At 41.9% G+C, this 27,645-nt stretch overlaps 1 protein-coding gene across 1 annotated transcript in view; it reads right to left on the bottom strand.

Moving 5' to 3' along the window:
• Positions 1-27,645, bottom strand: part of LOC132399850 (carcinoembryonic antigen-related cell adhesion molecule 5-like) — a 96,368-nt gene that overhangs the window by 53,048 nt on the left and 15,675 nt on the right. The window contains exons 4-8 of the mRNA XM_059980725.1: positions 10,786-10,969; positions 8,796-9,090; positions 6,838-7,101; positions 3,858-4,133; positions 2,174-2,428 (exon numbers count right to left, since the gene is read on the bottom strand). Coding sequence (XP_059836708.1) covers positions 2,174-2,428; positions 3,858-4,133; positions 6,838-7,101; positions 8,796-9,090; positions 10,786-10,969 — 1,274 coding nt within the window. The remainder of the gene's footprint in view (positions 1-2,173; positions 2,429-3,857; positions 4,134-6,837; positions 7,102-8,795; positions 9,091-10,785; positions 10,970-27,645) is intronic.

Raw genomic sequence — 27,645 nt, 5'->3', positions numbered from 1 at the left:
CTTTAGAGAGCCGCTGTCAGACTGCTCTTGCCATGTAACCACAATACAGTTTACAGAAGGGATGAGCCTTCACGGGGACGGCTATTTCACCGAACCTAACCTGTTAGTTATGGGACAACAACAACATGCAAGAGTTCAAGAATGCAACTCACAACCACCTTTCCAAGCTCAGTTTGGGCTACCTGTACTGGTGTCACCAGCGACTGTCACATTTTCTACTTCAGGACTTTATTCCCTAGAATGTGGAAGATAGAGGGGACATTTGATAGAGGTATACAGAATTATGAGGGGTATAGAAAGGCTAAATGCAAGCAGGCTTTTTTTCATTGAGTTTCAGTGAGACTGTATAGGTTCAGGGTGAAAGGTGAAATGGTTAAAGGAATTATTATTTTTTATGTCATATGAATAATAACCTTGTTGCTAATACCTTTAAATACGTGGATGCATTATTGTGTGATTAAACTTCGATTGTTTGTATGAGGTTGGCAACCAAAGTAATCAAAATGGAAATATCGGGCGAGACTGCCTTTCTTTAACAACAGAAACCAGTTGATGACGGCAAATCTTGTAACATGATCACCCCGACAGTCGTTACACGATTGTTTGTTAGAGAAACTGGCTCTTTCTGTAGGCCCTTGAGCTGGGGACTATGTGGACTGCCGGGCTCGTGTTCGAGGAAATCGGCAATGAAATGATTTGGCGTTAGGTTGTCAGAATTGCATTTGTTAAACAACTGTTGTGAGTCTATCACACTTTTGTTGCTATTCTGACGAATTCAACTCGGCCGGCTGCAAAAACATATTTATGCTAAACAGAACGTGGATGTGATTAGGTTCCGCGATCTGATTGGGTTAAAATAGTGTGTGTGTGTGTGTGTGTGTGTGTGTGTGTGTGTGTGTGTGTGTGTGTGTGTGTGTGTGTGTGTGTGTGTGTGTGTGTGTGTGTGTGTGTGCGCGTGTGTGCGTGTGCGTGCGTGAGGTGAGGTGGTGGTGGGAGTTGGGTGTTGTCGAGGGCGCAGTTAGTGGAGCTGCTGCAAACGGCTACAACACTGAGACTGGGACGCGGGTTCAACTCCGTGATACTAGGAAACTGTGAGGGAATTAAACGAGAATAGCAAGATGTTTCATTTATAATTTAACATCCAGGACTTTGAAATCTACTGGGATCAGTGTCAGGGAAAGTGCAAGGCTTGAGAATAAGAGGCATTGGTCCACAAGGTGCTAGCACATGACCGGTGTGCTGAGTGGTTCCCCTGTGAGCCTTGGTTCCGATTGGGAATATGACTGATGAGGTCAGGCCACCTCTTGCGAACAAGTTGCTATCCTGGTGACTTGCAGAGGATGTAAAACCCTGTGGAGAGACTGCGAAGACCACGGAACTATGACAAACCCAGCTGAAGCAACGAGTAAGGTCTACGTGTCACGGTCAGATGACCCAGACAGCAGACCTGGGTATTTTCAGAGCCGTGAGTTGTATGGTGATAACGTGTTAAACTTCGGAACAAACTGTGAGAGGGATCCGGAGAACACTGATGAAAACTGCGTAAAGAGGTAGAGTTAAGCTCATTCACTTATAATCAGCCGGAGAAAACCGGGAACCTTGCACATTCCATTTGGACAGCTGCCTGTAGAGAGAGGGACAGGAGTGACCGGAGCAACACGCAGACCATCTGGAGGAACTCTGTGGGTTAGGCTGCGTGAACAGAAATGGACTGTCACAGTTTCGCATCTGGACCTTATACATACAGGCTGGGTTAACGTTGAGTTGCCTTGGTTTGTACCTTGGTTGCTTAACTATTACGAAAACCATCTTAAGGGCTTCTGGAATGCTATTTGTGAAAAGTCTGTGCTCGATGTGGTTATGATCGGAATTTACCGCTTGTCCCCTATCTGTTGCACCGTTCCCATCCAGTGAAACTGGTGGCAGTGAAACGTTCACACGATGGTTCTGTCGGGAGTCACGTATATGCTCGTCCAGATTGGTAAAAAAGACTGTGTCCTTCCTTGAGTAACTATGTGAACAAATAATAACTGTCAATAGAACAACGTGCAATGTGCAAATCAATGTTTTCAATCGGTATTCGGATCAAATTCAGCAGCTTAGATCAATGACCGAGTGCATATTATCACTATTGTATTCTCTTCGACAGATAAAGTGGGAATGTATTACGTACCGAGCACAGTTATTTTCCGAGTTGAGGCATTAAACCTTTCTGTGATATTGTTATAGGCCTGACAAGTATAATTCCCTGTCTCGTTCACAGAAATGTTGTCAAGGACAAGCTCCTTCCCAGGTTGACGCAAGGCACCGCTGAAATGCCATTTCAGGATAGCAGCAGGACGGGAGTCTGCAGAGCATGTTAACGTGATGGTGCTTCCAGCAATGTAAGCAGTGGTGTTAGTAGCGATATTCGGACGATCCGGTCCGTCTAAAACAAACGCACAAAACTAATTGTAATAAATTACACGAACTGCAAAAAGCAGCAGCGAAGCTGAGCAGGAAAGGGAGGGCAGCCCACCACGAGAGATTGCGTACCAACACATGCCCTGCCTGCCGGTGAATGCATTGGACTATAAATCAGAAGCAATAAATCATATTTCACTACAAATTAAATTATATTCCCAAAACTATTTCTACCAGCCTTCCCCGCCCCGAAAACATGGAACACAGGGCTCCACAGCGTCCGCCCGGGACAAACATCTCCCCTTGTGACTTCCCTGACTCGGCTGCCCATGTGTCATCTGATGGACATAATCGTGAGAAATTCCACAAAACGGAAAGAGATAATTAATCCATCAAAAAAGGACGACCCACCCAAGAGATTCAATAAATGCCCAACAGGACACAATGACATAAGGGCGTGCAAGATACTTCCAGATTTAGTCTCATTTTCGTGCTTAATCCCATTGACAGTCCCAGTCCCTGTGTGAATATTGGGAAGGTAATTTAGACCACTTAGGGTAAACCCACTGGGGATGGCAACTGTTATATCAATCAGGGGACAATAATTTTTTGCTCGCATACTGGATGCATCTCCAGTTGTTCCTAGCTTCTAATTTCTTCAGACGTCCGTCCAGAGGGTGATTCTAACTCTGGGAATTCGTCATCCTGAAGCGGTTCTCTAAATTATGCTTATTTTCATGGCTGATTTCTTTCACAGTTTAGGGTTCTGGGGTGAGTCATTGAAGCTCTAGCTCTGTGCAGAACCAATCAGGAACACCGAAAGTTGTCCAGCATAGGAATAGGTTCGACAGGAAATACAAAATTAGACGTGACATAAATTAACCTGAATGTTATTACACATCCTGCTCTGCACTTAAACTAGTGAAACTTTATGGTGGACGTCAGTGGTGCAAATTTCCACTGAGGTACCAAATGCCTGTCTCCATCGTTTAGGAATTGCACACAGAAAAATGTGACCTCTTCTGGTTACAGGAAATAGCCATTACCGGCAGTGCCGGCATCCAATGTACATTCTCTTTGTACTCAGGGGCTGGTAAGGAAACATCCAGGTTGTTGGGCCGGGAGTTTCATATATGGAAGAAGATTTACCCCGCGCATTTCATTCACCTGACGTACACGAGTGACCCAGATTCCATTCTCCCAAAGATTTGGTCTTTTAATGGTCACTGTTACTGAGTCTGGTTTTTCAGTTTTGAAGTTTTAGGTTTGAAGTTTGACTTTGCAGCTGCCGAGGGCATTTGGATATTCGAGTGTCCACTGAATAGGGTATTAGTCTAACGAGATCATCACTATGCTACTGTCGCAAGTATAATATGTCCCCACTCCCACCAAATCCCCATGCCCAGCAGGACTAATAATAATCTGTTGAAATACAGGCCTCTCTTGACACTTACAGTTAACATCAAGACAAAACGGGTCGCTTGTTAAGTTATTAATCAAGTTGGATGCGCGACAGGTGAAACATCCATCTGTCCGTAACACTCCAGCAATAGTCAGTATGGTATTATCGGCACTCAGTTCAAACCTGCCACCAGAAGTTATCGGGGTATTTTCTTCAAGCCACAGGTAAGAGATATCTGTGCCATTTGCGAAGCAGGTTAGGCTCACGGTGTCATTGTACTCGATCAATTGGGTGGCATTAGATGTAACAGTGACATTGGAAACAGGTTCTGTTAAAACACAGGAGATTGGTTAGTGCAGAAGAACTGGATTAGTTAATCCAGAGGATAAAGGGCTCTGTTTCGATGAAAAAAATGCATTAAAACAGCTGGTTCGCATGCAGCAAAATAAGAGGGGATAATGGATTGAGAATATTTGAGATAATTCGTGTTGAGTCAAGTGCTGAGATTCAGGTACTACACTAGAGAGAAGCAGCTTCGTCCTTCATTCATCGGATGTGGACGTCACTTATAATCCACCAGTACCCAGGAGCAGGCAGAAGTTTGAATGCGTTAGGAGTCGCCTATGAACCAAAGTGGATAAGAGCGGCAGGTTTCTTTCACTTTTCAACTTGTGAATCCGGTAATTTCATAGCAATCCTCAAGGTGACTGCTGCTAATTTTCATATTTACTTGTTAAATTGAATTCTAATACTTCAACTGTTGTGAGGGTTCAGACCCCACCTCTAGGTCATAGTTCAGGCTTCATTTATTCAATGACATAATTTCCAAAATACAGACCTTACCTGTCCTTTCTCTCCTTCTGGTGGACTTTACCTGTGTAGATTCGTGAGATAATTGTCTCGTTGGTAGTTGCAAAATAAACACACAGGAAATCAAATACAAAAAAAATCACATAAATGAATAAATGGATGACAACAAATGAATGAAAGAATAATTAAATAAATAATAAACAAACAATAAATTAATAATCAACAGGGTACAAGTAAAAAAACGAGTAAATACATAAATTATTGTTAGATCATTAGATACATCCATACATAGATGAATATACATACATAGACCAAACAAACAAACTACAAACAGAACTGAGGGGGTTAAATCGATACTGTCTTTCTGATACAGCGAATGTGCGCTTCTTGTGGATGTCAAGGATCCTCTGGAGCAGAAGGATGCGCTGTTCAGTGGTGTTGTTTTGGTTCCTGTACCTCAGGAGGGACAGGGTTACCTTGCAGTGAGTGCAGGAAAGGTTAGTGAGTGGAGTTAATGGATGCCCCATATGAAGACAGTTGGGAAGACCAGTAGACATTCGTGGTATTTTCAGAATTGGGTCACAGGAGGAATCTAGTAGGTGTTGAAGGGTAGCTTAGAATGGCGATAAAGGATTGACAACTTAGACTGAGGTGTTAAGGATGCCCAGGAATGTTTGGAATTATTTTTTCTGCGGGGCATATTTGGCGTACATAGGATTTGGGAAGGAGGCAGTGGGATGGCACTGAATATTTGCACAGGTTCGTCTGGTTGAACAACCACAAGAGAACCAATGGGCATTTTTACATTGGCAAGGGGTTGATTATCTGTCAACTAGTCAAAATGTGATCAAGGACAGCTCGCGGTTTTGTTTCTCAGAAAGGTTTGGGATGATCTTGTGCCTGGCTTCCACGGAGTCCATAAGTCCTGTGTGTATAATACTCTAGGAGGCTTCAGCAGTGAGAAAGCGGCTGGAGGTTGTTGGAAAGTTGGTGAGCGACAATACACCCACCAGTGAGTGCACCAGCCAGCCGCATTTCCACCCCGCTCTAGTCCATGGCATCAAACGCTGGGCAGAAACAAAATCAGAGTCTGAATGGCATACATTGTCCCCAGGGAAAATGACAGCTGCATGGGCAGTGCAAAGCACGTTGGAAGAGAGGGGCCCAGGACACAGTTGCGGGGCTTTGCATTGTATCACCCCACCTGCTGCACTCAGCGACTTTCTACAGTGCAAACTAGCAACTTTTCTGCTATGAGTATCTTAAATTGAACAGATGGATGCAAGAAGCAAGTTCCATATGGTACATATGTTTAGGTAGGCAGTACATAAATTTATAGTGCATTGCCAAAGCTATAGTAGTCTGTTCGGTCCCACAGCCTATGCCAGTCCGAGTGGAATGTCCCAGTCAGTGCTCTGCCCCGCTCACACCCCATGGCGTTTCAACAGATTCTTTCTCCTGACCGTGTCTAATTTATCGTGAATACACTGTGATGCGCAATTCTGCTCAGCCCTAACCCTAACATTTCATTGTAAATGGTGAAATATGTTGTTCAACACATAACGATCGAATATGCTCAACAAATTGTCTCCTCTCCCTCTCCCTCTATTCCATTTGCCTAAAATGTCCAAACTCTAGTACTGTTCCCTGATCCTTCGAACACGGCCATCAGGAAGAGTTTTCATTGATACTCAAAGTACCTGATTGCATTTCGCAGGCAGATCATTTAAATTCCATTGCCTATCACACATAAACAAGGGACTTTCCTCCTCCCGCAGATTCAAACAAACCCGGATGCAATATCAATGGCTTGGAGTTCAGCGTTCTCCACGGAGAAGGAAGTACAGTTAAATTAAGGTTATAGTAGGGCCACTAGGCAATGTCAGTAATGATGAATAAACATAAGTCAGCACAGAGAATTGCCAACGCATATACGACTTTCCAAAGTCATTAACATTATAACCGATGAAACAAGGTATTATGTTAGTATAGATGTTATTAAATTAATTGAAGTTGTTATCTCACATACCAAAGGACAGCCTATTGGGTACTATCTTATGAACGCGGATAGCAAACTTATATTTCCTTCTAGTAATTTAAGACTACATTACTCATCTCCAGGGTTTGCCATACCAGGTGCTGATAAAGAAACAACAAACAAGTATCTCTATTTTTATGTGTACAACTCCAACTCCATGACCCCTTCGTCGTATAATACATACCTAAGACGACAAAGTTCCGTGTTGTTGAACTCGATCGTTTGGTTATGTTGTTAAACGCCTCACAAGCGTAAATGCCAGTGTTACTCAAGGATACGTTTACAAGGATAAGGTGGCGTCCATTATGCTGAAGAGATGAGCCATTAAAATACCACAAAATTTCAGGGCCGGGGTTCGAAACAGCCAAACAAGAAAAATTCGCATTTGACCCCGACTCATACACAGGAAGTTCTGGGTTGATGTATACTGTTAAATTTTCGGGTCCATCTAAAACAAATGCACAGTCCGTTTGCAGAACTTTATCCAACAGTCAAAGCCAAATGTCCATCCCTTCACCAAGAAACTGCACACGGCTGAACACACATCAACACCAGATGCTACCCAGTCCCAGCATATGGGTATGGAAAAAATCTCCTGCAGACAATAGCAATCTGCACAAACTGGTGCAGTCTGCTCCTGGCATGATTACCTGGGATTGTTCAAGTTGTGGTGTCTACCTGAGGGCAGGACATGACGCAAATTTGATAGGAAGGGGAAAGCGTGATCATGGTGGAAAGTCAGCAGTTTGGGGAGACTCAGCTCAGGTGTAGCAGGAGTCAATAATTTATTTTGCTATAATATTTCCTGATACATCAGATGTTGAAAGATCTGTGCATTATAACGGACTTTAGGCAGCCTGCTCCTGCAGTATCTCCTGAAATTCCACTGAGATGCCTAATGATATGAAATAACCACATTGCATGTTCTACACAGAGCGCCTTGTGGAGGCCCTTGTAGATACTGGTAGCATCTACGGCAACTGGCTAAAATATCAGTATCTAGACTCTATATCACTGGTCATTTCTGGTTAAAATAAACTATTATTGTGGTCAAAAAACTGGCTTGCTATTGATAAATTAGAAATGACCATGCCGTGTGAAAATCATGGCTGGTTCTCTTGGATCCCCAGGGTACAATGTACGCCATCATCTGGTTTGGGCCTCGGTGTGACTACAGTTTAACAGTGACTTTGTCAGAGGCGAACCCTCAGTACTTCTGTTTTAGGGCGTTGTTTGAACCTTTGATCAAGACACTGCTTTTCCAACATGCTTCTAAGTGGAATGTACTTAAATTTCACCATGTCACTCGTCCTTTCTGCATTAGTAAGAACACTGCTCAATTCATTTTGTTTTGTTCTTACATACATCTAGGCTGTGTCGTGTTGGACCCTGTTGGGAGAACCTGACCACTTGGCTTCAGAGGACGCAATAAGGTTCAGTTGCCATGGTTCATCCTGAATATTTCCTGTCCCAAATAAAACTGTCATCGACAGATGGAAACTAGCTTGTCGAGGAAGTTGAGTTGGGAAGTCTCTGAGTAGCGAAGACCACTCGAGTTCTCTTGTTTCAGGAAGAAATTCTTTACTTCCTTACAGTAACTGGATTCCAATGGAACAATTAAGACAACATCTCCATCTGTTCAGTTTGACAATGATCCGTGGGCAGTTTATCACTAAATAATTTCTAACTGTATCAATATATGGTCACCAAATTTGATTGGTCAGTATGATAATGCACTTAGGGCTGGTTTTAAAAATTTTCATGGGGGTATAGCAGATTCCATTGAGAAAATGTTGTACTTTGGATGGTTTGAAGGATGAAATAGGGAATTGTTTCCATACCGATTTATGCTCCAAAAGTTTATCCATAGATGTCAAATAATGTTTGAGAATCTTAGCTGAACTGGAATCCATGTCTTCTGGGGTTGGATTTGGTCAATGGATATTTTACAATATTTCCAAAAGGAGCAGAGAAATCTCTTTCCACACACCATCAACCAATGTGATTATTGCTTAAAATTGTCCATTCCAACCTCATGCCAGTGAAATCCAGGTCAACATTCTCAGAGTTAAGATCAATTGAATCAGTCAATGAGATGGGGAAAGGCAGTTAGATCAAACGGGCTACCACAGTGGAACTTACATTGAACGTTCAGTCGATATGGATCGCTGGTGTTCATATTCACCATATTGTAAGCAGAGCAGGTGAATTCCTCGTCCGATCTCAGCACTCCAGAAATAGTCAAGCTGCTCTTGTCGCTGCTCAGAGTAATCCTACCGCCAGAGCTAACTGTCTTATTGTTCATAAACCACAGATACGAAACATCCGTTCCCCTTGCGCTGCATGTCAAGCTAACTGTGTCATTGTGTTCTACTGGGTCGGTGTTATTGGATCTGATACCGGGCTTTGAAACAGGTTCTGTTAAAACATAGCAGACCTTGAATTACTTATAACACAATGTGCAGAAAATATGCTTCTTCTGCCCAATAATAACATGTCTCACAGAAAGTAAAGTACTGCTGATCCTGGAAAACTGAGATGAAAACAGAGAATGTATTGAATGTTCAACTGACCAGTCAGTGACAGCGGACATGGAAACATTGTTAAACGTTCAGTTCGGTGTCACTCCTGCAGTTTGTAAGCTCTACCCCGGACTTTCCTATCATAGCCCTTCTCTTTTACTCCCATCTCCCATCCTTCTACTCGCTCTGCGTCTTGACCTAATTTTCTCTATCTTCAGCCCTCCCCATTTTTAATAAAATGGGTACACTTCGCTTGAAAGAAACCAGAGAACTTCCATTCTTGTCCATGCAGAGGCAATCCCACATCCCATTTCCAAAACGCTGATTCTATTTCAAATTCTACTTCCGGATCTCAAACTTCCCAAGCAGAGAGCCATATTTTGACCCCACAATTTGAAAAGACGATTCAAACTATTATTTCTCATCTTGGTCTGTGGAGGCTCTCCTCGGTATTGAACCATTGATTTTCATGCTTTAACCAGATTAATCCAACAGTTAGCACTTCCTTGAGAGCAAAGTCCCATCTCTACAATTTAGGTCAAAGAATTCGTCCGGGTGTTACCAGTCTAACTAGTTCTGTCCAACTAAAGCTGAGCAATTAAAAAGGAAAGATGAAGGCATTGAAAGTGGGTATTAATGATTACAAAACATTAAAGGGTGAAGGAAAATTCTGTGGTGATGAGGTTTGTGTTCTAGTTTGCATTGGAGCGATGCATGAGCTGGTGCGAGAGTGACTGTAAAACAAAACTTTCTAACTTTGTTCAATACCAATTATCCCGAAGTGGTGAACGTGAGAAATAATTCAAAGACTTTTGCTCGGTCAACATGTTGTGTAAGTTGGCTTGGAGAAGTTTTATGGAGAATGACGGAACAGGAAATAGAAATTTCCCCAGCGCTCCAAACACATCCACCAAAGCCATCAAACTCTACTTAGCGACTGAGCTTCCACTCCGGTATTGGGTAGGCTGTCTCAAAGATTACTCTACACTAGATCCCAGTCAGAGCCTTGCCGCATTTAGCACAACCGCTGTCTCCTTGCTGGAGTGACCCGTGATCTATCCTGACCACCGTTGTTGTCTGTGTGTAGGTTTCCACACATATACCGCCTGTGGTCGAGTTTCACACAAAAATGATGGGGTGGGAGGAGACTTGCCCATTGTAAGAGCCCACTAGTATGGAAACTGCTGGGATTTAAGGAGAGTGGAGAGAGAAATAAAATGAGTGAGAGAAGCGATAGAGTATCGAAGGGCTTGTGTCCATTCTGTATCATACAATGACTCGATAAATTATTTTGTTTCTTTTGTTCAATTTTGTTGACCCCTGTCTCTAGACATGACGGCCACAGCCAATCATCCTCCACGCTTCCACTCTATCAACGCTCAGATCGATTTTCTCTGAGGTCAGATTAATGCTGTGGCGTCTGCGAAGTCACGGTTGCTTGTGTGTACAGATTATGTGATGTCAGGGATATCGAAAACAAAAACCTTATCAGAGCTTTCTGAGCGCTGCCGTTTTGAGAGGTCAGAGCTGGTGTCATTTAACAATGGATGTTCATTACAATCTTAACATGCTTGTATCTTGGATGATGTCAGCACAGTAGCCAAAAATACGTAACTCCTTTGGGGCATGATGGCAACAGACTTCTTTGCGAGATACTTAACGCTGTCCAAGGCTGTGACTTTGGTCTGTACGTGTTGGGGGCTGCGCCTGACCTCTCCCTCAAGATGGTAAATCTCTGTCACAGCCGGCAGCAGTTTCAGCAGCTCCATGTCTGGATTCACTTGGCGTTTGGAGCTGCGTGTTCAACGCAGGACTGAGATTGCCATCTCAAGTAGAAACGTGTTTTTCCAAAGGTCAGGGTAACTTATACTTAGCAGCTAACTGCTTTGAGATATAACCGCCATTTAATATATTAATTTCTAATCCCCGATATTGATTCCAATATCTATTTTAATTTGGAATTGCCTCTATAGAGTCATGCACTAATAAGGCAAAGTACTTTGAGAGCAGTTATCTGGGATCTCAGTCACGAGAAACTCCTATGATCATATCCCAGAAAAGACTTTGATAATCAATTTGCTTTCTCTTAGAGTTTTAACTCAGCTTCCCGACTTTCGCAGCAGTTGTGATGCTGTGTGTCAGCCGCTTCACACTGCCACACCGCCCTCCGTCAAGTCGGGGGAGTGCTGCGTGTGGGTTTTGATACTGGGCCTTTCGGAAGCTTCATCGGTAATGAGCGATGCACACGGTACAGGTTGTTGGATATTGTACATTTACTATTGTAAAGTAGCCTGAAATATTTAACAGACATTGAAATCAAACAGGGTTTTCAAAGTAACTCACACCAAGAATCAAGATGGCAAGCGGGCCATGCAACGTCCTTTTCCGAGCAGATATAAGGAAAATCCTGAATGAATTTATACATATACCTATGAAAAACGTGGCTTGCTGATTAAACGGTAGCACCACTGAAGCAGAAAGGAAAAAAAAAAATCATGCCACGAGACAGCAAGTGGACGAGAACATTCCTTTACATTTCTAATTTAATACTCGACCACCACCCCCCACCCGCCATGATTCACCTATCTCATTCTAGCTTGTACTCTTTTCCCTCTCCTCATCTTCTTATTATGGTAATTCCTCCTTTCCAGGCTGGATGCAGGGTGCCAGATCAAAACACCAACTGATTTTTTTTTTCATCATTTCTATAGAAGCTGCCTGATTTTGTGTCCCAGTAGCAAGTTGTGTGTGCGTCAGTGGACTGGGGTGGGTATCTTTCTAGCAAAGTCGTGTCATGTAAGATGTAAGCCTTGAAGGGTGAAATTTTTAGATGGTATAATTTGTATAATCCCATTAGGTTAAAAGGCACGGCTAACACGTGTAATAAATGCTGGTATTTGAGAGATATTAAAGTTCTGGTCAGGAAGAAGAGGCAGTGTGTTGCAGGTATTGGCATTAAGAACCAAATGAGGTCTTTGAGGACTATAGGAAATGCAAGAGAATTCTAAAGAAGGAAATCACGAGGGCTAAAAGGAGGCACAAGGTTGCTTTTGCAGACAATGTAAACAGAAATCCCAATGGTTTCCACAGAGAAATTAAGTAAAAAATGATAGCAATGGACAGAACTGGTCCTCTTGAAGATGAGCCTTCGAAATCATGCATGGACTCGAAAGGGTAGGGCTTAATTTCAAATTGAAATCTTGCATCTATATTTACTCAGGAGATGAACATAGAATACATAAAAATGATGCAGTAATTTTAGAAGAAATTTAATTGGTCTCAGGGTACTTGGAGGCACATGATAAAATAGGTCATACTCAATATAGTTTCCTCAAAGGAAAATATTTCTTGACAAATCTGTTGGATTTATTTCAAGAAATAACAAAAAAAAGAAATAACAAGCAGCGTAGACAAACAGAAACCCAATAGTATGAATGGCAGCAATGTATTACTACCAGTTGAACTCACCGCCTTCTCTGCCCGCTTTGAAAGGGAGAACATAACTACAGCTGTGAAGATCCCTGCTGCACCCGATGACTCTGTGTTCTCTGTCTCTGAACCCGATGTTAGGCTGTCTTTAAAGAGAGTGAACCCTCGCCAGGTGGAATGTCCTGATAGAGTACCTGGTAAGGGTCTGAAAACTTTTGCTAACAAATGGCAAGAGTATTCATGGAAATTTCAACCTCTCACTGCTACGGGCAGAAGTTCCCACTTGCTTCAAAAAGGCAGCAATCATACCAGTGTCTAAGAAGGATAACGTGAGCTGTCTTAATGACTATCACCCAGTAGCACTCTCATCTACAGTGATGGCATGCATTGAGAGGTTAGTCATAACTAGACTGAACTTCTGCCTCAGTAAGAACCTAGACCCATTGCAATTTGCCTATTGCCTCGATAGGTCAACAGCAGATACAATCATCGATGGCTCTCCACACGGCTTTAGAACTCCTGGACAACATTAACAACTATGTCAGGATGCTGTTCATCAACTACATCTCAGTATTTAATACCACCATTCTCATAATCCTGATTGAGAAGTTGCAGAACCTAGATCTCTCTACATACATCCCTCTGCAATTGGATCCCCACTTCCTAACCTGAAAACCACAATGTGCGGATTCATGGTAACATCTCTTCCTCGCTGACAATCAATACTGCTGCACCTCAGGGGTGTGTGCTTAGCCCACTGCTCTGCTGTCTATATACCCATGACTGTGTGGCTAGGCATAGCACAAATACCATCAGTAAATTTGATGACAATACAACCATTGTTGGTAAAATCATAGGTGGAGACAAAAGGGTGTATGGGAGTGAGATACGCCAACCAGTGAAGTGATGTTGCAGCAACATCCGGGCACTTACGCCAGTAAGCCGAAAGAGCTGATTGTGGACTTCTGGAAGGGTAAGATGAAGGCAAACATAATAATCCTCATAGATAGATCAGAAGTGGAAAGAGTGAGCAGTTTCAAGTTCCTGGCTGTCAAAATCTCTGAGGATCTATCCAAGTCCGAAAGCATCAATGCAGTTATAAAAAAGACAAGACTTTTTAGGAGTTTGAAGTGATTTGGTCTGTCAACAAATACACTTAAAAACTTCTATAGATAAACCATGGAGAGCATTCTGATAGGATGCATTATTGTCTGGTAATGAGGAAGGTGGGTGTTGCTGAACAGAACCAAAAGAAGCTGCAGCGGGTTGTACATTTAGTCGACTCCATCTTGGGTATCAGCCTACAGTGTACCCAGGACACTTTCAAGGAATGGTGTCTCAGAGAGAAGCGTCCATTATTAAGGACCTCCAGAACCCTTTTCTCACTGTTACAGAAAGTATAGAACCCTGAAGCCATACACTCAGCGATTCAGGAACAGCTTCTTCCCCTCTGCCATCCAATTCCTAAATGGATATTGAACCCTTGGACACTAATTCATTTTTTAAAATTTATAGTGTTTCTGTTTTTCTGCACAATTTTTAATCTATTCATTATATGTACACTGTAATCGATTTATTTATTATTTATTATTTTATTTTGTTATTTTCTTTATTATGTATTGCATTGAACTGCTGCTGCTAAGTTAACAAATTTCAAATCATATGCTGGTGATATAAACCTGATTCAGATTCTGAAAGAGGAGAATCGCTTGATGTTGTGTACTTGGATTTTCAGAAATCTTTTGACAACATGCTGAACATGAGGCAGCTTAACAAAATATGAAGCTATGGCATTTCAGGTAAGATTCTAGTACGGATAATGCAGTGGCAGATCGCAGGAGACAAACCGTTTGAATAAAGGGAGTCTTTTCTAGCTGTCTGCTGGTGACTAGTGGTGTTTCACATGTGTCTGTGTGGGAACAATTCTCTTTACATTATATACCAATGATTTGGATGATGGAATTGATGACATTGTTGCAAACTTTGCAGACGATATGAAGATAGGTGGAGGGGCCGTTAATTTTCAGGAAGTAGACAGGCTATGGAAGGACAGAGAGATTAGGAGAATAGGAAAATAAATGAAAGATGGAATACAGTGTTGGGAAGTGTATGGCCATGCACTTTGGTAGAAGGAATGAGAGGATTGTCTATTTCCTAAATGGAGAGAACACACACACACACACACCAACTGAAGTGCAGAGATATTTAGAAGGTTAATTTGCAGTTTGAGTCTGTGGCGAGCAAGGCAAATGCAATATTAGCGTTCATTTCAGGACGACTAGAACATTAATGCAATAATTTAATGTAGAAGCTTTATAAAGCACTGGTGAGCCTTCACTTGGAGTATTGTCAACAGTTTTGGGCTGATTATCTTAGTAAGACTGTGCTGAATCTGTGGAGGGTTGAAAGAAATTTCCCAAAAATTCCAGGATTTAATGGCTTGTCATATGAAGAGCATTTGATGACCCTGGGCATGTATTTCTGAAATTCAAAAAAATGAGGGTTGACTTCATTGAAACTGATTAAATGCTGAAAGGCCTTCAATGAGTAGATGAGAAGAGGATATTTCCTATGGTGGGAGGGTCTAAGACCAGAGGACAGTCTCAGACTAGAGGGGCATCCTTTTAGAATTGGAAAGATGTGGAATTTATTTAGCCAGAAAGTGGTGAATCTGTGCAATTTCTTTGCCACAGGGAGCTGTGAAAGCTAAGACTTTATGTATATTTAAGGCAGAAGATGACAGATTCTTGATTGGTCAGGGCATGAAGGGACACAGGAAGAAGATGGAAGATTGGAGCTGAGAGGAAAATTTGATCTGCCATGATGCATGGTGGAGCAGACTCAATGGACCAAATCACCTAATTCTGCTCTTATATCATATTGCCTTATAATCTTGAAGGAAACTGAGTTGAATAAACCCCAAGGGCTTAATAAGTATACCCTTGATCCTTCTGTGACACTCTGTAGAAATTTACCGTGTCATAGCAGAATTCTTAGCTACAGGTGAGGTGTTACAGCTTTAAAGGATGCCCAAAGTATTTTTTTTACTACGTTTATGAATGACGCTAAGAATAAAACAGGAAGCTATAGGCCAGTAAGCTTGACTTCAGTAGATGTTAAGTTATTGGAAGGAATTCTAACTGGCTGGATGTATAAGTCTTTGGAGAGATGGGGTCGGATTAATGCAGTCAACATGGTTTTGTATGTGGTAGGTCTTGTCTAACAAAGTTTATGATGTGTTTCGGCGAGTTTAATAGGAACATTGATGATGGAAAGGCAGTGGGTGTTGTCTACATGAAATCTAGTAGGACATTTGCCGAAGTCCGGCATGGGAGATTGGACAAGAAGATTCAGTCATTGGGCATTCAGAGTGAGGCAGCAAATTGGATTCGACATTGGCTTCGCGGGAGAAGCCGGAGTGTGGTAGTAGAAGGTTACCTCTCTGACTGCAATTCTGCGACTAGTACTGTGCCGCAGGAATCAGTGAAGTTGCTTGTCATCTATATCAACGATCTTAATGATAATGTGACCAATACCAGGGTCTGCGAGGAAGACGATCAAATCTTACAGCAGGAGCTGGACGAGCTGAAAACATGGCAGATGGGATTTAATGCAGACAAGCCTGCGTTGTTGCATTCTGGGAGGAAGAAACTGCGCGGGAGGTACCTAGTGTACAGTACGGCATTGAGGAGTAAGTGAGAAAAGCGGGATCTGGGAATTAAGATTCCTTGCAAGTCGCATCACAGTTAAACTGCGTCATAAAGAGAACTTTTGGCACATTGATCCTCATAAATCAAAATACGAATAGACGAGCTGGGATGTTATGTTGAAGTTGTTTACTACGTTTTTGAGGCCCGATTTGGAGCATTACCTTCAGTCCTGGTTACATACAGACTGTGAATAATATTTATTATTTGGAAAGAGTACTGAGAAAGTTTACAGGCTGCTGCAGGGTCTTAAGGACCTGATTTATAAGGAAAGGGTGAAGAGGTTGAGTGTATTCAGTGGAACGTGGGAGATGAAGGGAAATTATGAGGTGTATAGATCGGGAAATCAAGCAGGGTTTTCTCACTGAGGTTCGTCAGACAAGATCTCAAGGTCATAAGTTTAGTGGGAAAGATGGGATTTTTATGGAGAACATCAGGAGAACATCTTCACTCATAGGGTGACGGGAGTATGGAACGAGCGGCTAACGGTGGTGCTGGTTCGATTTCAGCATTTAAAAAATGTTTGGGTAAGCAGAATAATGGCAGGGGAGGAGAGAGTTACGTTCGGTACAGGCCGATGGGACACGGCTGAACAATAGTTGTGCCGAGGACCGTTTGCTGTGATATATTATCTTTGACTCAATGAAGCTACGTCAGAGAAGCTGAATTCCTTATCATAATTATTGACAGCAGAGCCTTTCTCTTGTGTTTCTCTGATGTATTGTGAAAACTTTGTTCTACGTCAGAATGATAATTAGACCAAAGGATCTCTGACTAAAATTCGCAACACTTGCCCTAGCCTAGTCTTTGGACTAATACTGAAGTTTAGTGCACAGGACTCCATATTGTCAGCGACCACACATTATTCAATATTCCTCTAAGGAGTGTTCTGTGAAAGGAGAAAAACCTCAGTCTCACATTCTTGTTAAGAAAGGCCATGTCAGACCGTTAGCCCTTTCTCCAGTGCTGCCAGATGATTCTTGTTCCGTGGCAGCCAGAAATGTACGCATTGCTGCAGCCATTAAATTCTGAGCCGTTCCTGATACAATTTAAGAACCCTTGTTCCGATCCAAAACTTGGGGTTCAGATGCATTATGCCAACAATGAGTTTTACAAACTAAACCACATACGTCACTTTTTAACTTCAAATGTGAATCCAAAGATTAGTTTCCCCCGAAGGAAAATTGTCCAATTTTGTAGCAAGACTACAGAAAAGAATGGAATAAAAGCACCTTGAGCTTACAACTTCACAAATAAAATCACCAGTAAATTCAAGAAGAGCAAGATCTAGCAACTAAATTAGCAGATGCGATGTCAAACAACTCCCTCTACTTCTACAGCTGTTCATGCTGCTAACACAACAAAATGTACCACAAGAAAGAACCTCGGCGATATATTACCTACCTAATATAACAATGAGCCTTGTTGCCACAGCGTATTTCTGTGTTATCAAGTTGGAAGCGTTGCAACTGTAATTACCAGTGTGATTCAAAGACAAGTCAGCAATACTTAGCTGTTGCCCACTTGTCTGAAGTGTTGAATGATCTCGAATCCATTGAAACTGAGCAGCGGGGTTTGAGACAGCATAGCAAAAAAAGGTTACATTTGAACCCACAGGATAGAATGTAAGCTCCGAGCTGGTGGATACGCGTAGAGATTCAGGTCCATCTAAAACAAATGCATTGAATGTTTCAAAGATAATACACGATCATGGAAAGATGCTAAACTACGAGCTTCTCACACCAACATACTCATGAAATTACCAGTAATACAACGCAAAGAACTGAACTAAACCAAATTTGCAACAAACCTAAAGCCTGAAGAGTTCATGGAAAACAAAGCTTTGCTTCAACATAAATCCAAGTCGTCAGCTTGATACTTTGCAATCATTGGATTGAACTAATTACTTGTTAAAATGTCCATCACTGCATGAATTTGAGGTTATCTTTAACTCCTGAGGGGATGATCTGAAGCTTTGTTTAGCATACCTCAGAAAATGCAGTTATAAGGAAGTTCTATCGGGACAAGATCATTGACAGGGAATCAAAGAATCATAATCTTTGTTCATTTCCCTATCGACCAGCTTCCCACAGTATTACCACACCTACTTACACCTACTTAAACAAGAACGACTTGTGTAACCATGGGATCATATACAATATTTTTCAAATTTATTGTCCCATATGCAAATCGCATAGAAATTACCTAAGGTGAACAACTTCCCTTCCAGTTCCACCCGTAGGTTTGGTAATAATTAAACTGTGTTTATGTAGTTTGATTTTAGACTTACAGGCAACATTCAGATCATATGGGTCACTTCTCTTCTCAGTATTACCATCAGATACACGGCACACAAATTCTCCGTCAGTCCGCAACACTCCCGAAATGAAGAGCGTGCTATTATCTTGATTCAGCGCTGTCCTATTACCAGAGTGGATCTTTTCATTTCGATGGAACCACAGAAATGAGCTTGGTGACCCCGTGGTATTGCATAATAGAGCAACTGTGTCGTCGTGCTCTATGGGGTGACTTTTATTGGCAGAGATCGTAGGTTTAGTAATGGCTTCTGTCAAAATACAGGAGAGTCAAGTTCACTGGGGTTATATATCGCAAAGAAGCACGACTGAATTAAAGCAACATATTAGATGGAATGCGAGACACTTGGTTCTGACTATATTGTTTAATGAGTGCAAAACTTGAAATATACAGCTGCATCATAATAGTTTGTATGATGTGTCAGTTTGGGAAATCGAGAGATCTCTACCAAGAAAGAGAAACACGAAGAATCACGTGAACAACGAAAAGAAGGTCCTGCTAATACCCTAACTAAGTTTGAGAACAGAAAAAATACTATTGTGCATATTAGTTATTTAACAAATGGAAAACAAGTGGAAATGTTCATTTGTGAAATCGCAGCATAGAGTCACAAACTACCAATTAGAGAAGTACGCTGCAATGGCCAATAAGATCATAAATGATTTCATCATGATATCGACACTATATTATTTTCTATTGCTTGAGAATCTTGTATTTTCAATGTCTGTGAATAGTGGTTTGAAATAATCTCAATATATCTGCTCTGGATGCTCTTTGGGTTCGCTAATTCCAAGTTTTCCCCACTTCTAAGAGAAGAACTCTGTTCAGCTACACTTCAGAGCAGAACAAAACAAACTTTTCCACCTCTGCTGATAAGACTCATCCCAGGAATTAGATTGCTGACTGTTGTCTGTACTGCCTTGTATTCTATTTTATCACTTCTTTGATGTGGACCACAAATTTAAGACTACCAATACTATGTACACCAGGAACAAAGCACCCTATTGCTAAGCCCTGTTGCAACCAATGCAAAATAACATGTAGTTTCTTGACTACCTTTTGCGGCTGCTTGCTATGTTCTTTTTAAACATGCCAAAATTCCACTGAGATCCTTCAGATGATAGTCATTATCTTTCCCTTTAGTTCATAATGCAGCTTTGGATACCATTTTCTGAATTGCACGATCATATACTTCCAATGTTAATTCTATTGGGACTGGTTTTCACCCACTCACTTAATACCAACCCTCCACCCCAATCCCAATTGCAGAGAAATAATATCCTCATCAGAACGTTCTTTCCACTACTTCTGTCTCAAAGCTGACAGTTTTCCTTGTTTTCCTGAAAGTTGCAGATCCACTTACTCTTCTGCCCTTCATAATACTGAGGCTCTGTTTGTTGCTGAATTAAAACAGGTCCATGGGGCAAACTATAACTCATGCAAAGTAGGAGCTCTTATTCATGAGCAGAGCAGGAAGAAGCCCACCCACCCTCTACAAGTCAATAATACTGTACAGCGTTTTTGCATATTGGCCCCTCAGCAAGCACCCTTGTAGCCCACATACTGTCAAAAAACTGAGAACAAAATGGAACAATGAATAAAAATAGTGGAAAATAAGAAAAGCAGAGGAGACCTGGAGCCATAAAGACTGCCTCACATTCAGTATATTATTGTTCATCTGCTTCTGACCTCATCTACTCTTTCCTAACAGTTATATATCGCCTGCAATGCCCTGAATATTTTAAAATCTTTCCCTTAAAATGTTCCAGATGATCCAGCCTCCAAAGCCTAATACAGCAATTCAATGCGTTCACCTTGGAGGTGGGAGGAGAGTTGAGATGATCACTAGGTTTTGTGACCATCTGAGAAAAGAAGTTCAAATCGTCCACACTGCCCCTATCTTAAATGAGCAAGATCTTCATTTGAAGCTAGACTTAGTATATTTCCACATGAGAACAAGGCCAATCATTCCTCTCTGGAATTGAACTGGTGTCTTTTCTCTTTTGAAAACTTCTGTTGTTTAACTGTAATAACTATAAATTTCACCGTTCTATTTCCAAAAGAAGGTTAGCCATCATATTCTGTCCAGTGATTTTCATCCATTCAGAAAATAAACACTGACGGAGCCAAATATCTTCCAGGAATCCCTCCCCACCTTCTGTTACCTTACCTGCTTAGTCTGGGAGTTCACTACAAGTCATAGATCTGACAGTTTCAGATCTGAATTTAAGGTTATATTGGTCACCGCATGGCTAGATTGTTTCCGTTCCTTTCATATTCCCAAAGATACATCTCTGTTCATGTAATGATTTGTAAGCAATCAAGTCCTACCCTTCCAACCACATCTTCACAAATTTAAATATTTTTTCTTTGGGCTGAAATTCTGGTTGCTTTGCCATATTTTCTCCAGTGATATAACTCCCGTGGACATTAGACAATGAGCCAGCACAGGATAAATGATCTAGACGCAATGAACTGTTAACATTATACATTATAATAAACCAACAGCTTTATGCTACTGGAGATTAATGCTGTTTCTGTTGAGTAACTATATTCATGTGTTCTTTGTTAGATGAAAAAACATGTTAAATGGAGAAATCTGATCTAGAAAATGCTGTCAGTTTGTGAACTTGGCCTGTCACTTGGTACAACAGTGGCTGATTCTTTGTTTAAGTACCATATTGGTATGCTCTTTCCACACCCTGCAACACCATAGTCCCTTGTTTCCCAATATGATTAAAATTTGTCTAATACTCAGGGCTTTCATTACATTAGTTGCATTTGAGTTATCATCACCACACTGGATCAATAGTTGTTGAGACAATGAGATATAGGAACAGAATTAGGCCATTTGCCCACTGGGTCTACTCCACTGTGGATGATCCATTTTCCCTCACAGACTCAATCTCCTGCCAACAGATTCATAGCCATAACTAATGATCTCTGTGTCACTGCAATGGTCACTGTTGCAGGGTCTACACACCCATGCAGGCTGGCTATGGAACAAGTTCAGCAAATGCCTGCATGACTATGCATGTTCTAGCTAATTAGATTTTTATTACGGTGGGATTTAGCTCCAAGGTTTTCATTCTTGTCTTGTCGAGACTTGACTAAAAGTGAAAAAACTTTTACGCAGCCTGCTTATGCTCATCTTTATTCGGGAAAGAAAACTTCTACTTCAAATGATGCTGTCAAGGAGTGATATTCATCAAGTATTTTGTTATGGCTTCCTGCCACTCTGCTGGCATTACTTTTCAATTTGACAGTTTAATTAATGACTGTGTTGGCCTGTTGTTTATTGATTTTCGTTTCCTTTAAAATTTGCAATAGTTCTCACCAAAATCAATGAACTGCTGACCCACTTCAGTGACACTTTCTCTGCACTTGGGCCCCCAACGTTTTGATAATTTGGATTCTAAAAATTCTCATTTAAGTTCCATGGAATTTCTCCATTGTAAACACAGTTATAGCATACCATAGGTATTCAACTGATAGGAGAGTAACACTTACCTCAATCTCAGATTTTTGGATAGACAATAAAACTCTGAATTTGATCAGCATTATGCATGAAAATGGCAGGCATTTCCATATTTTAAAAGTGGATAGCAGAACACATGCTATTGGCAAGCAGTTCGTCTTGGGTTTGCAGGTGATCACTGGAACCTGGGGGTAGTTGATGAGAGTGTGCAGAGAATTAAGTGGTTCAGTGTAGAATTGGTGTAAGTTGGTATTTTGTGGCAGCAAGGAACATGTGAGTCAAAGCGAGATTTTCCTACTGTGTTAATTGGGGTTTCAGGATACCTAATTACAAAGGCAGAACAGGGGAGCTGGTGAAAGTTGGTTGGAAGAGGACACTTTCAGGGTTGGCAGCAGAACTGCGGTCGCTGGTGATTCTGTGTAAAATTTGGAAGGCCCTGGATAGATAAATCCTAAAGATGAAAAAAGAATTCTAAAGGGAGGACGAGGCAACCGTAACTAACAAGGGAAGTCAAATATAACATAAAATATATTATGATCACAGCTTCATAAGTGATCCCTTTCAGGGGTGTCAAACTGAAATACACAGTGGGCCAAAATTTAAAAATTGGTACAAGTCGAGGGCCGGACTGGTTTAGCGTTTATTGCAAAATCTATTGAAATGAATTTATTACACATATTAACCTGGAACTAACAAAGCTTAGGTTATTGCCTACAAAAACAACATTGAACATTAAATAACTAAATAAATCAGTTGCATTTATTTCTTATGGCTTTCTCTGCAGCTTTTCTGGAGTAATTTCTAATGAAAACATTTTTCTACAGGCCAACACTCTGTAATTCACACTAGTCTAAGCCAGATACTTGGCATCTCATCTTGGATGCAAGTTCATCAATGCTTGGAGTCAGGCTCTGAGCTGAGGAAATCCTCAGAATTGAGTGAAGGTGTTCATCAGAAAGACGACTCCTGTGTGATGTTTTGTTTATCTTCATCAAAGAGAACAGTTGTTCACACAGATATGTGCTGCCAAACATAGAGAGCATTTGAGCAGCTTGGGTACGCAGCTGGGGCATTGTGTTGGGAATGAAACGTAGAAACTGTGCAGCGCCCCCCGAGTCATACTTTGCCTTGAGTGTGTCACTACATTGGAGTTCAATCAGCTCCATTTGTATGTTGGTTGGTGCGCTTTCCACGTCAGCTGCAAATGGATTACTGAGCAGTTCAAACCTGCTTTTTTGGGCTTCAAAGTCGGCAAATCTCCGTGTGAAGTCGGAACCAATTATGCTAAGTTTTTCAGCAAACTTTGCACGTGGGAACACTGCGGTAGAAACCTGCTCTTTCATAGTTTGGCAACACGGAAAATGGTTTTCTTGCTGCATCTGCGTCTCCCACAGGCGCAGCTTGGCTTTAAAAGCCCTCACTGCAGCGTACCTGTCTGTGATCACATGACCCCGCCCCTGAAGCTGCAAGTTGAGCACATTGAGATGGCTCGTGATGCTACACAGAAACGCCATTTCACAAAGCAACTTTTTATCCCGGAACTCTGTTGTGTCTTTCCCTTTGCTTTCCATGAACTGAAAGATCTCCTCACGCAACTCGAAACATCTTTTCAGCACTTTTCCTTGGCTTAACCATCGCACCTCTGTGTGATAGGGCAAATCATTATATTCTGAACCCAACTCCTCCAGAAACGACTTGAACTCGCGGTGATTTAAACCTTTGGCTCTTATGAAGTTAACTGATCGTGTTATGGTGCTCATTATATGTTCCATTTTCAAGGCTCTGCCACACAACGATTCCTGGTGGATGATGCAGTGATAAGCTGTCAGCTCACCTGCGCCGTTTTCCTCCCGCATCTTCTCCCGAATCCTGCCCACCAATCCACTCTTTTGACCGCACATCGCGGGCTTCTGTTTCTTGTCCAGATGCTTGTATTTGTCGTGGTGTTTCGTTTCAAAGTGTCGTCTTACGTTATATTCTTTAATTACAGCCACACCGTCTCCACACACAAGACAAACAGGTTTGCCCTTTATAACTGCGAACATATACTCTGCCTCCCACCTGCCTTGAAAAACCCTGTTTTCAAAGTCCACCTTTCGTTCAGCCATTTTTGGGGTGAGGGATAGCTGAAAGTTGACCACACGTGACTAGCGCCATAAGGATGCTGATGAGAGATTAAGGCAAGCGCGAGCAATGCACTGGCAGTGCATTGTGGGATTTTTAGTATTAGTGGTGCATGCAATATACCGGCGGGCCAGCTCTAATAGAGAAAAAAATATTCATTAATGATATTCAGGAAATAAACCAGGGAAACCGAATAAACACTAAAAACCCTGAAAACCTGGTACCTGAATAAACTCAGCATTAGCCATATCATACGCCATAGGCGCTTCGATTACTGGGGCCAGCTTTAATAGTAATTAGATATTATCTCGCGGGCCAAAGATAATTTCACCGCGGGGGGCCTTGATTTTGACATATATGTCTTACATTAAGCTCTCTAATCAATTCTGATTTGTTGCACAACAGCCAGTTCAGAATAGCCGACCCCATAGTGGGCTCTACCACAAGCTGCTCTGAATAGTCTTCTCGTAAGCATTCTACAAATTCCTCCTCTTGGAATCTAGCACCAACCTGATCTTCCCCATCTGCATTCATATTGAAATCTTCCACGGCTAATGCAACATTGCCCTTTGACATGTATTTTCTATCTCCTGCTGTAACATGTAAACCTCATCTTTGTTACAGTTTGAAGCACTGTATATAATCCCCATCAATATCTTTTTACCCTTGCAGTTTCTCAGCTTGTCTCACAATGATGCTACACCTTCTGGTCCTATGTCATCTCTTTCTAATTATTTGATTTCATGCTTTACCAACAGAGCCAGTCAACACCCTCGGCCTACCTGCCTGTCCTTTCGATATAATAAGAATCCTTGAACATTGAAGTTCCGGATATAATCTTCTTTTAGCTACGGTTCAGAGAGGTCCACAAGGGCATACATTGTAATCTGCAACTGTGCAACAAGTTCATCTACCTTATGTTGTATACTGTATGCATCCCAATATAACACCTTCAAGTCCTGCATTCATCATCCATTTGATTTTGTCCTCCTTTTGCATTGCAACTCAGCTCATTGTCTGCAATTTTGCCCTATCATCATCCTATCATAGCAGGCAGTCTACACACTTTGTCAGTAAATTGATTGCCCATCCTCAGCCCTATCACTCCAATTCCCAAACCCCTACAAAGTTAGTTTAAACCTCCCAAACAACTATAGCAAACCTACCCACAGGTATATTCTTCCCCCTCAGGTTCAGTTGCAACCGATCCCCTTTGTTCATGTTGTACAGCTCCCAGAAGAGATTCCAGAGATCAAGAAATGTGACCCAATTTCACCCTGCACGAGCTCATGAGACGCGCAGTCACCTGTCAAATCATCCAATTCTTACCCTCACCAGAGCATAGCACAGACAGCAATCCAGAGTTTACTACCCTGGTGGTCATTCTTTTCCACTTTCTACCAAGCTCCTTAAAATCTTCCTTCAGTGCCTCTTTACCTTTCCTACCTAAATCATTGATGGCAATATGTACCAGGAGGTCAGGCAGCTCACCGCCCTGTGTAGAATAATATGGACCCGATCACAGACATCCTGGACCCTGGCAGTTAGGAGGCAACATAACATCCAGGAGTCTCTTTTGCACACACAGAATTTGGTTTCTATTCCTCTGACTATGGAAGCCCCTATCACCATTCAAGTCATATTCACCTCTCTTCTCTTCTTGGGTGCAGTACCAAACCCAGTGCCAGAGACCTGGTCACTGCAGCTCCTACTGGCAGGTTGTCCCCGTCAATGTTTCCAAAGTGGTTTACTTATTATTGAGGAGAACGGCCACAGAGTTACTTTGCACTGGCTGCTCATTTTCCTTCTTTCTCCTGACAGTCACATAGTTAGTAGCATTCTGCAACCTATGGGCGACGACCTCACTGTAGCTACTATATTTTGCAACTTCAGTCTCCCACATGAGTTGAAAGTCATTGAGCTGTAGTGCCAATTTCTTAAAGTTCTCTGAGGAGATGCAGCTGTCACACCTGGTGCAGATGTAGTTGCTCAGTGCAGATATGGTCATTTTGCAGGTTGAGTCCATGGTAAGGAAAGCAAATATAATGTTGGCATACATTCTAGAAGATTAGAACATAATACATTTTGAGAGGATTAGAGCTTTGACTAGTGGCCAATCTAGACATCAGCAGTTTGGAGATGAGGGTACTTCAATCAGGTCCACTACCCATGGAAAAAAGGAAGGAGTGGGTCGCGACAGCGTAATAGAGCTTTTACCAGTGACCAATCAGACTTTGGGATATATTACAAAGAACAAATTAAAGGAGAAGTAGGACATGCACAGTGGCCACTCTCAGTGTGGCCATTGTTTGAGTGGTCATAGTCAGACTGGTGATCTAAAGGCTTTAGCCCTTCAAGATTTCCACGAAGAGAGACTTTACTCAGTAAAAGCAAAAGAAAGAAAAGCTCAATTTTTTTTTATCATTCTCTTCAATATTCTAGGATGGCAGAGGTGCCAGGCAGGAGAGTGAAATGCTCCTCTTGTGGGATATGAGAAGGCAAGGGGACCCCCAGTGGCCCTGAAGACTGCAACTGCGAGAAGTGCATTCAGCTTCAGCTTCTAACAAGCCACGTTATGGAGTTTGAGCTGGAAATGGATGAATGCCAGAACTTTTGGGAGGATGAGTGGGTGATAGATAGGACATAAAGAGAGGCAGTTACACCAAGGGTGCAGGACACATGAATCTTGGTGTCAGTCAGGACAGTGCTTCTCCCTATCGATGCTGCCTGGCCTGCTGTGTTTCACCAGCATTTTGTGTGTGTTGTTTGAATTTCCAGCATCTGCAGATTTCCTCATGTTTGTTCCTGAACTGTATGTTGCCTTGCAGGTGCCAGGATCTGGGAGATCTCGGATTGACTCTACAGCATTCTGAAGTATTGAGTGAACTCGCAGAAGTCATGCTACATGTAGATGCCAATGACATGGGTAGGATGAGTGATGAGGTTCTGCATAGAACGTTCATGGAGTTAGTTGTGAAGTTAAAGGACAGGAACTCCAGGGTTGTGATCTCAGGACTACAACTCATAGCATGTGTTACTGAGGCAGCTCAATAAAGCTTAGTACATGGAAACATAGAAAAACTACAGCACAATACAGGCCCTTCAGCCCACAAAGCTGTACCGAACATGTCCTTATATTAGAAATTACCTAGGCTTACCCATAACCCCCTACTTTTCTAAGCTCCATGTACCTATCCAGGAGTATCTTAAAAGACCCCATAGTTTCTGCCTCCATCGCTGCCACCAGTATCAGATTTGACACACTCATCACTCTCTGCATCAAAAAACCTACCCCTGACATCTCCTCTGTACCTACTTCCAAGCACCTTAAAACTGCCCTCTTGTGTTAGCCATTTCAACGCTGGGAAAAAGCCTCTGACTATCCACACGATCAATGCCTCTCATCATCTTATACA

Source organism: Hypanus sabinus, chromosome 1, assembly GCF_030144855.1.
Source record: "Hypanus sabinus isolate sHypSab1 chromosome 1, sHypSab1.hap1, whole genome shotgun sequence".
Classification (NCBI taxonomy): domain Eukaryota; kingdom Metazoa; phylum Chordata; class Chondrichthyes; order Myliobatiformes; family Dasyatidae; genus Hypanus; species Hypanus sabinus.
This window is presented reverse-complemented; position numbering and strand designations above follow the sequence as displayed.